We start from the raw sequence: 10,777 nt of genomic DNA on the forward strand, positions 1-10,777 counted from the left end.
CCTTCTTAAAGTCCTCTATCATCACAAGAAGTGATTTTCTATTTGAATCTTGCTTTTCCCATGTAATGATTTATCTAGGACTTGCTATGGTAGAAGAATTTGGTTCTGATAAAGCCAAGTCACCTTGGTTTTTGTTGCTTATGATCTTCAGCTTCTCTCCAAATCTGGTAATCTGTAGTGCTACCTACCCTAGCCATATCTGACTGGAGCCTGTCCTTCCTGTGATCCTTGTGGTATTACAAGTCCTCAGAGTCAAGCTGTCACTTTGATCCTGTGATTCTGGTAGCCTGTGAACCTGAGATCCTGTGTGTGTCAGAGCTCTTTGGAGTCATTCTGCCTCTGGGACCCTGAGATCTGGGTGTGACTAAGCTCCTGGGACTCTGGGATCCTATGACCCTGTGATCCTGAGCCCCTTAGAGCACCTGGCAGTTGAGCTTGCTATGGGTGTTGTGGGACTGGTTGTGGAGTTTACCCCCAAGGTCTGCTCAGGGCCCCAGCACAGACACAATGGAAGTGTAACCCATACCACTGTCACTTGTCTTTTAGATCTTAGCCATTCTGATGGGTGTCAGATGGAATCTCAGAGTCATTTTGATTCATGTTTCCCTGATGAGTAAATATGATGAACATTTTTGAGAGTGCTCCTCAGCCATTCCAGATTCCCCTGTTTTCTTTTTTCTTTTCTCTCTCTCTCTCTCTCTCTCTCTCTCTCTCTCTCTCTCTCTCTCTCTCTCTCTCTCTTTCTTTCTTTCTTTTTCAACAGGGTTTCTCTGTGTAGCCCTGGATGTCCTGGAACTCACTCCGTAGACCTGGCTGGCCTTGATCTCAGAAATCCACCTGCCTCTGCCTCCCAAGTGCTGGAATTGAAGGCGTGCGCCACCACCACCAGGCTGATTCCTCTGTTTTCAATTCTCTGTTTAGTGCTATACCCAATAGTTTGAGTGGGTTTGTTTGCGTTTTTGGAGTTTAGCTTCTTCTTGAGTTCTCCATATATTTTGGATATTAGCCCTTTATCAGCTATGGGATAGTGATGATCCCTTTATAATCTGTATGCTGTTGTTTTGTCATAATGAGAGTGTCCCTTTCCTTACAGAAGCTTTCAGTTTCATAAGGTCTCATTGTTTTTATTATGTTTATATTTTGGGGAATTTTGTCACAGTTTTACCCTTCTAATTTTTGTTTTTCTAGGTTTTCTTATTTATTCTATTTTTTGTTTCTGTTTTGGCTTTTAGTTTTGGATTTTTTGTGGTTTTTCAAAGTTATAATATCTTTTGAGAATTTTGGACATCCAAGAATGTATTTGGAACCTATTTACCCCTTGGCCTTCCCCAACTCCTCCCAGGTCCATTCTCACAACCACTCCCAACACCCACTAATTCATGTATTTTTATTTGTAAATAGCATACTGTCATATGTTCCTGAATATGGGGGCATCCACTGGAGTGTGGTTGACCTACCGGGAACCAAATCCTTAAGTAAAATGACTCTCTCTTTCCTAGATTTCATCAGCCGTCAATGTTCACACTACGGGTTAGTCAGGGCAGAGTGCTTGATTTTGTGCAGATGTGGTGGCCACAGCTGTTGTGAATTCATGAGTTTCGTGTTCTTGCTTTTTCAAGAAGATAATTGTCTTAGTCAGGGTTTCTATTCCTGCACAAACACCATGACCAAGAAGCAAGTTGGGGGAGGAAAGGGTTCATTGAGCTTACACTTCCACGTTGCAGTTCATCACTGAAGGAAGTCAGGACTGGAACTCAAGCAGGTCAGGAAGCAGGAGCTGATGCAGAGGCCATGGAGTGATGTTTCTTACTGGCTTGCTCCCCTGGCTTGCTCAGCCTGCTCTCTTATAGAACCCAAGAATACAGCCCAGAGATGGTACCACCCACAAGGGGCCCTCCCCACTGACCACTAATTGAGAAAATGCCTCACAGTTGGATCTCATGGAGGCACTTCCCCAACTGAAACTCCTTTCTCTGTGATAACTCCAGCCTGTGTCAAGTTGACACTAAAACCAGCCAATACAATAATATTTTTCTCTGTCCCTGTCAAACCTCTGGTTCTTACACTATCTCTATTCCCATTTACCATGTTAGTACCTGAGCCGTGGAGGAAGAAAGAAAGGGAGGCAGGAAGGGAGAGAGGAACAGAGGAAAGGAGGGAGAGAAAGGTTCCATGTAGACATCCTGGCTCTTGTTTGAGCACTTTGTTAACACTTACTCTCCAGGTTTTGACCAGTTGCGGGTTTCTGTGTCATTGCACAAAGAAATTTCTCTGAACTATGAGAGCTGCACTAATCTGAAGATTTGATGCAAGGACCTGCTTCTGAATGAGAACATGCCATTTTTGTTCTCTAGAGTCTGGGTAGCTCACTTAATCATCTAATTCCATGTTTGTACTTGAACACTTCATCATTTCTGTTTTCTTTACAACTGAACAACACTCCATTGTGTGTAATACCACATTTTCCTTAGACACCAAGGCTGTTTACTGAACATGGAGGAGCAAGTGTCTCTGCGGCAGGAACAGAGTTCCTTGACTATATCCCAGGAGTGGGCTAGCTGGATCACATGGCACATCCAGTTCTAGTTTTCTGAGGAACACGCACACATTTGTTTACAATGGTCAAACCTCTTCTATCCTCCCATGTGTAGTGTGTGTGAGTGTTTCCATCCCCCACATCCACTGACACCACCATTGGGGCCTTAGACATCTGATTTGAATCAGATGAAATCTTAGACTAGTTTTAGTTATCAACTCCGTGATGGTCAAGGATGCTAAATAATAAGATTTGTATTCATATCTATATATTTCTTATCAATTTCCAAGTTTTCTGAGAAAAACCTTTTCAGATTTCTATCCCAATTATTCCACTTATTCAATACTTTGTTTTCTTCATAATATTTTGTTTAGTGCTTTGCATATTCTAGGAAATTTGATGAGTATGTTATATTTTGTTTTAATCTCTAGGTTTTTAGCTTTTATGTAGTTTTGATTGTTTGGGGTTCATTTTTTGGTTTTTTACATTTAATATCATATTTCTTGGATATTGTAATTGTCAATTTTTTTAATTTCTTTTACCATTTATCTATTTCCTTGTACCTTGTTCTTCTAACACAATCAGTAATATTCCTACTTAGTGCTGCTGTGCTGTGCTGCTAAGTTTGAATTTGGATTTTCTTGGCTTTGTTTGTGGTTTAGCTTTTCTGGATATCTGCTCTGGTTGTCATGTTTGTTTGGTTTTAGTTGTCTATTTATTTTTCATTATTTTAATTTTCAACATAGCTTTCTTTCTTCCTTTCATTTCCTTTTTTTTGTTCCTCTTAGGTATCCTTTATACTTTGTTTCCCGAAATGAAGTCTGGGAGTGAAGAGGAATCAGAAAATCTCAGATCTGATTCCAGCTTCTTTGAAGCAGAGAGTTTCCACTCTCAATACAGAGTTTTAAACACCATCGGCCATGGAGGCTGCGCCACAGTGAAGCTGGCCAAGCACCGCCTCACAGGCACTCCTGTGGCTGTTAAAATGATTGACAAGCAAAAGCACAGGCACCATCCCGTCACATCGGAGGTTGACATTATGACCAAGCTCAATCATCCCAACATCATTTCCCTCCAACAAGTCATCCAGACTGAGAAGACTATATACCTTGTGATGGAGTTGTCCAAGGGGGAATCGCTGTACGATTACATCCATCATGCTGGCCCCCTGCAGGAGGATGAAGCACGAACAATATTTAAACAAATATTGAGTGCTATAGGCTACTGTCATGACCTGGGTATCATCCATCGCGACCTGAAACCTGGGAATATAATGATAGATAGGAAAGGTGTGATAAAACTTATCGACTTCGGGCTCAGCACCCTAGTGAATCCGGGGCAAAAGCTGAACTTTCACTGTGGGACTTTGCCATATGCTCCTCCTGAGATGGTCCTTGGGAGACTGTATGATGGCCCCAAGGTGGATATATGGGCTCTTGGAGTGGCTCTGTATTATATGACTGCTGGCAGAGTGCCATTTGATGCCGTGAAGGTCCCAGAGCTGCGGAGACAGATATTGTCAGGGCAGTATCCTGTCCCATCTGGCATATCAATAGAACTCGATGACCTGATTAGTATTTTACTGTCGGCCAATCCAAAGCATAGGCCGACGGTTGCAGAAGTGATGTTGCATCCCTGGCTGACAGAGGATTCGGAGGGATTCCCAGATCCTTGTCAGGAACTGTTCCACCTCAAGCCTGACCCAGCAATTATAAAAGCCATGGGACACCTAGGGTTCAAAGCCCAAGAAATAAAAGAGTCTTTATTGGAGAGAAAATACAACGAAGCTATGGCCACTTATTACTTCCTGCGAAGACAGGCCCTGCAGGAGTTTGGCATCCCAACCCGTGCCCAGCCCATGAATCCCTTGATGATGCCCTTCCCTTCCCTTCATGATCCTGATTCTTTCCAAGTGGGACGAAGGAGAGAAAGCGAATCCACATTATGCTTGACCTCCTCCACGAGTGAAGGCTCTGTCTCTGGCCAGAAGACTCTTCAGGGAAGACAGAGGAGAGGCAGTTGGCCTGGCATTCCTCCAGGTAGGACTCTGCAGACCACACCCACAACGAGCCACGCTGAGAGCCATTCTACCAGTGTCCCTTACGTGACCGGCAGCTCCAATTTGACCAGAGATGACAACCCCAGTGCCTCAGCAAAGGACAAGACTGTCCCAAGCAGGAGACACAGAGGCTTTAAGTGGTGGAGAAAGAAGATAAGTAATGCACTAAGAAAGTTGTGCTGTTGCATTCCATCCCAACAGCAACCTCACCTGGGGGAGAGGAGGGTCTCCCCCCATAACTGAAACCAAGTGAGGGCGTCTGGAGAATAGGCATCCGGCAGAGCCCAGGTACATTTCTGTATTTGAATGTATCTATTTTACTCCAGTCTGTGTGAACTGGCAGATTGTACTTCTGTTTATGTATATGTTACGATGCATGGGAAGGTAGGTCTAGACACTGTGGGATGTTGGTTAAATTGAACCTACCAACAGATCTAGCATCCCAGAAGGCATCTCATGTGAGTATTCTGCACGTTGAACTAGGAGACAGCAGCTGGGTACTGACCCTGCTTTGAGGAGGAAGTAGGCAAAGAAAGAGGAGTAGATGCTGAGGGAGGAGAGGGTGTTATGCGGGAGCTAGGAGATATGGGGATAAAGTTCAGAGAGGAACAGGCAGCTTGGGAAACAGTGTGGAAAAGGGCAACCACAGCTGGAGAGATGCCCTGTGCAGCTGAGCTTCTCAGAATCCCTTCCATGTGTGTTGTTGCATTTTAGAAGATCACCAGAGGATGCCGGATGCTATAGTCACAGTGTTGGAGAGGACCCATGTGTAGACGGACCTCAGGAGGGAGCCTTGTGGAAATCCATCATGTTCAGGGTTGGTCAGGCTTCTCTCATGGCCCTGAGTCCAGCCAGGAAGTAGGAAGCAAATGAAGATATCCCAGGTGGGCAGAGGCCACCTCAAAGGCATCAGTGCTCAGAGCAGGAGCTGACAGTCTATCCAAAGCTGGTGGAGATAGGAGCCCCTCTGCCTACCCAGGGTCACATCAGAGACCTCCACTGTGTGCACATTCCTGCCACTCTATATTAGAGGATCTTAGGAGTTGTATTGTGTTTGTTGAAACTCTGAGAATAAAATAAATGTTTGTGAAAAATAACCTCTGATATTATCCTGCAACTTATTTATGTATGAAAATTGGCCCTGTGGTGTTCAAAAGCCCCAGGAAGAATAAGTTCAGACAGAAAATCAACATATTTTTTAAAATGCCTTTGAAGGGACCAAGATTTCAGGGACTCGAAGGGGGAAAGGGTATGAACTGAGTGTGGACTTTGGTTCCTTCTGGACCCACTAAGCATTGACAGAAGGATGAGGGAGGACATTAGGTTCTATCAGCTTGACCCACTTCCACAGAGGCAAGTACAGTTACCCTGTAAATTCCTGCAGATGTGCCATGGGCTGTATCCCAAGGTTGTGAGAAGTCACAGTTCCATCTTGACCCACAGGACAATAATTGTATCATAGAATGTGTTCACTCTCATTGTCGGGACATTTTCCTCTTTACATCCATGGGGCAGTGTTATTCCCCTATGTCCTATCACAGGCAAGTGTCCTTCGGGAATGAGTCAGAGCTGGGTCAGAGGGAGGATGTGTGTTGGGAGAGAGAAGAAGTGATGTTGTCTGTGAGAGGACAAGCTCTTCTGACCCAGACCAGATGTGCTCTGCCACAGTGACATCACCTAACAATGCCAACCCCAAACTCTATCATACCTGACAGATTACTAGTTCCTAGAGAACCTCATCTCACGGGCCCTGAAGCAATTCATGTATTCACCCATCACTCTGATGGGTCTCTGATTCCTGAGCTGCCCTCACAACATCTTTCCAGTTAGCCTGGTATTAAGCCCTTGGCTTCTTTATGTCACCAATCTCTTCAGGAGACACTCTTCTCTAAACTGCACTCTTTACCTCATATAGGTTCTGCCTCAGGAGATCTCAGGGAACAGGTGTGTGGCACTTGTGTTTGTGCATGAATGCATGTCTGTGCATGCATTTTTATGTGTGTGTGCACATGTGTTTGTAACATGTTTGTATATGCACATGTGTGCATGCATGCATGTATGTGTGCATGTACATGTGTGTGTGTTGTTTGTCAGGATATATTACACTAGGAGTATCCTCTAGTCTGCCTCCACTCAGAATCCTCAGTCCTATCACTCTTGTCAAGACTCTATCACAATGTCATTTTGCTCTATTAGAATATGGCTCAGTTCTTCAGCAGTCTGCATCTCCAAACTTCTCCAAATGCTTCCCACAAACACTTAGCAAAGGTATCTGAACCATGTGCCATCCGGGACACTCCAGCATTAGCTGTGTTGCTCCACATTAGATTTCCATTGCTGTGACAAAACACCCAAGCTAATCATGTGATAAAGACAAGTTTCCTTTTGACTCACTGTTTCTGAGTTCAGAGCCAATGGGTCCTTTATCCACGGATTAGTCCTGTGGAGAGGCAGAGCATCACAGCAGGAAGTCTGTGTTAAAACTGTTTGCTTCACAGTATCCAGTCTAGGAAAACAAAGAATTGTTTTTATAAACGTTTCCTCTCCTGCCATTAAGCACTGTGTTCATAAATGAGCCAAGCTACTTCTAAGGTGAGGGATCTCAACCCGCAATCCCTTTCCAAAGGCCCCCTCTGCTAAGTGCTGTGTAGAGGATGGGAACTTCTCAAAACAGGGAAGTCTGCAGGGTTTTTAACACCCCTCATCCAAATTGATAAGACTCTCTTTCAACATTTCTAAGGTTGTGGTATGGAAGTCATGACTTAGAGATCAATATGGGCTGCACAGTGTGATCCCAAGTCAACAAGAAGAGACGATAGTTCAAATTCATAACTGGCATGCAAAGACTGAACCACATCAGCCTCTGTGGGCACAGTCCCATCAACATTCCTCACCATTGCCCACAGGGAAAAGGAGAGGCATGTGCATAGTAGGGGAGTGGGCGGTGCCTTCTGCGGATGATCCCACTAATACAATATTCTGAGCAACTGCTTCTGGGGGTCCCCGGGAGCCGCGGCCTGCTGAGCTCGGACGCCCTGGGAGCAGCGTCACAGGGAGCGCGCGCCTTGCTCCAGCCACCGGCTAGCGCTCTGGGGTCCCCAGGACGCGGGCGGCGGGAGACGCAGTGCGAGGACCCGGGCCGGGTTCCCAGGCCATCGTCGAGGTTCCCTGAAGGGCCGCGGCTGCCTCCATGGAGCCTGAGAGCGATCGGTGCTCGGCTTGGGCCACCGCGCCCCCCTGCTCATGCTGCAGCTGGTCCTCCTCTCCCGGAGTGAAGAAGAGCCACAGCTCCACGCCGCAGGAGCTGCACCGCCTGGAGCAGGACTACCTGTACCTGGACATCACGGACCTGCCAGGTCCTTCTCTTGCCCTGCTTTCCAGATGCTTTGGAGTCCTGAGACGAGAGGGTGCAGGGACCCCTCTGATGGCCGAGGTGATCCGAATCGCCTTTGTTTTGCCATTCTCTACAGCAGACCAAAGAGTGCATCAAATGGACATTATTTCAGCATAGATAACGAGCTAGAGTATGAGAACTTCTATGCAGATTTTGGATCACTCAATCTGGCCATGGTTTACAGATATTGTTGCAAGATAAATAAGAAGCTCAAGTCCATTACAATGCTGAGGAAGAAAATTATCCATTTTACCGGCACTGATCAGAGAAAGCAAGCGAATGCCGCCTTCGTTATCGGGTGTTATATGGTTATATATTTGGGAAGGACACCAGAAGACGCGTATAGAACTTTAATCTTCGGAGATACAGCTTATATTCCTTTCAGAGATGCTGCCTACGGAAGCTGCAGTTTCTACATTACACTTCTCGACTGTTTTCACGCAGTAAAGAAGGCAATGCAGTATGGCTTCTTTAATTTCAACTCATTTAACCTTGATGAATATGAACACTATGAAAAAGCAGAAAATGGAGATTTCAACTGGATAATACCAGAGCGGTTTCTTACCTTCTGTGGGCCGCATTCAAGATATGGCTGGAAAGTGGTTACCACCAACATTCTCCGGAGACTTATATTCCATATTTTAAGAATCACAATGTAACTACCATTATTCGTCTGAATAAAAGGATGTATGATGCTAAGCGCTTTACGGATGCTGGATTTTATCACCACGATCTTTTCTTTCCGGATGGCAGCACCCCTGCTGAGGCAATTGTCCAAGAATTTCTGGATATTTGTGAAAATGTCGAGGGTGCCATTGCAGTGCATTGTAAAGCTGTTCTTGGTCGAACAGGCACTCTGATAGGCTGCTACCTCATGAAGCATTACAGGATGACGGCAGCCGAGAGCACTGCCTGGCTCAGAATCTGTAGACCTGGCTCAGTGATTGGGGCCCAGCAACAGTTTCTGGTCATGAAACAATCAAGCCTCTGGCTGGAAGGCGACTATTTCCGTCAGACGTTAAGAGGGCAGGAGAACGGACCCCTCAGAGAAGACTTCTCCAAACACCTTTCGGATGTTGATGACATTTCAATAAATGGGCTTGAGAATCAAGACAATCAAGAGCCTGAGCCGTATAGTGATGATGATGAAGTCAGTGGAGTGACACAAGGAGACAGACTTCGGGCCCTGAAAAGCCGGAGACAGATGAAAGCCAGCGCTATCCCCCTCACATGTCCCCTAGCTGCGCTGACCTCTGCACTGTGTAGTGTTGCCATCTGGTGGATTGTGTGTGACTACATTCTTCCCACCCTGCTGTTCTGTCTTGATGGCTTCAGAACACAGTAGCCATCTGGACCCTTTGACAGATAGTTTGCTGTCCAGGCTCCTTGGAGGGAGAGGAGGAGGAGGAGTGCTTTGCAGCAAATGCCCATGCTGGCCTTATGTCCAGCCATCTCAAGGACTAAGACAGTCTTACATTAAAGTAAAACAAAACAAAACAAAAACAAAAACAAAAAAACGGTGACCGGCACTCCAGGGAAGACTAGGAACAGAAAACCCCCCAAAGGATTTAGCCAATCGATCTGAGAACAAAGCAGACTCTGCAATGGACTTTGCTTCTTTCCACATAAGAAGTTCATTCGATGAAGAAAATGTCACTGGCCTCTCATCCACTCACTGCCTCCGGGTTGTGGTTGAACCATTTGAGGGCCTGACTCTCCCTTTTGTAATCTCAAGTTGGACAAAAGCTGCTGTTGTGAATTTAGTCTCAGGTGTCAATACCCTGTCCTCTGCCACCAGAGAGCGGTCTGGTGAGTGTGGTGCAGGTGTGTTCCTGTGATGGCAATCATGTTCGCTGCTGGCCTCCAGAAGAGTGGAGGATCTGATGGAGAGCTTTTAGGTATTTATTTTTTTGTTCAGCCTGTGACCCTGACTTGCAGTTTATAAAGATGAATGAGGTGACCATCGCCCCAGTGGGACCCTCCATCTTAAGGTATGAATTGGTCCAATCAGCTTCACGTTCCTCTTGTTAATACTGTTGTGATGCTTACTGCGTGAAGTACCCAAGCTGCTTGTTTTTCACCAAAGAGTGCTTTATTAACAATCTGTGAACACTGCTTTTAAACACTGTTGAAGTTGTTATGGTTACCAAAAACTTGCTAGAGGATACTGATGAGAGCATTGGAACCCTTTCTCAGTTAACTGGTCCTACAAATCCTCTCTTGTGTCATTTAGGATGGAGATTTCAGAGGTGGGATGTTGTTGGATTGCTCAGTCTTGTTATAATTGTGTTTACTCCATTACATTAAACCAAAACATCAACCCTAGCATTTTTCTTTGGAAAAGCATCCTAAATAATGGTGGCTTTAACAATAAAATTGTGAGCCTTGCGGTAGTAGTGCATGCCTTTAATCCCAGCATTGGGAGGTAGAGGCAGGTGGATCTCTGGGTTCAAGGCCAGCCAATGTTACACAAGGAAATCCTGTCTCATAAACAAAACAAAACAAAACAAAACAAAACAAAACAAAACACCAACCCCAAAGTCCCAAAATTGTTAACCCTTTGTAGAGTCTTTCTCTGTAACACTGTGGAGTTTTTTCCTTGTGATTCACAGTTTGACAATCACTTGCTTCTGGAGTTAGGCTGTTTGTGTATGAGAACTCACTGTTGCCTTTGGTTAGGGAATATGACTAGAAACTGTAGCATGCCTTTTCTCTTCACCCTGCTAGATGCCAGCAACACCTGTGCCATGAAGCAATTTTAAAACCAGAATTTATCTGCTGCCAAAAA

The 10,777-nt window shown here is 45.3% G+C and overlaps 2 protein-coding genes across 2 annotated transcripts; both read left to right on the plus strand.

Moving 5' to 3' along the window:
- The first annotated feature begins 3,350 nt into the window (after positions 1 to 3,350).
- Positions 3,351 to 4,838, plus strand: LOC127669207 (sperm motility kinase 2B-like). Its single transcript, XM_052163088.1, has one exon. The coding sequence runs from the start codon at positions 3,351 to 3,353 to the stop codon at positions 4,836 to 4,838; it is 1,488 nt and encodes a 495-aa protein (XP_052019048.1).
- A 2,947-nt stretch (positions 4,839 to 7,785) lies between these two features.
- LOC127669208 (dual specificity protein phosphatase CDC14B-like) lies at positions 7,786 to 9,360 on the plus strand. The gene is given in 3 exon segments (XM_052163089.1): positions 7,786 to 8,035; positions 8,038 to 8,577; positions 8,580 to 9,360. Coding segments are annotated over 3 exon segments (1,545 nt in total). The 3' UTR covers positions 9,335 to 9,360.
- Positions 9,361 to 10,777: the final 1,417 nt, after the last annotated feature.

Source organism: Apodemus sylvaticus, chromosome 19, assembly GCF_947179515.1.
Source record: "Apodemus sylvaticus chromosome 19, mApoSyl1.1, whole genome shotgun sequence".
Lineage (NCBI taxonomy): Eukaryota > Metazoa > Chordata > Mammalia > Rodentia > Muridae > Apodemus > Apodemus sylvaticus.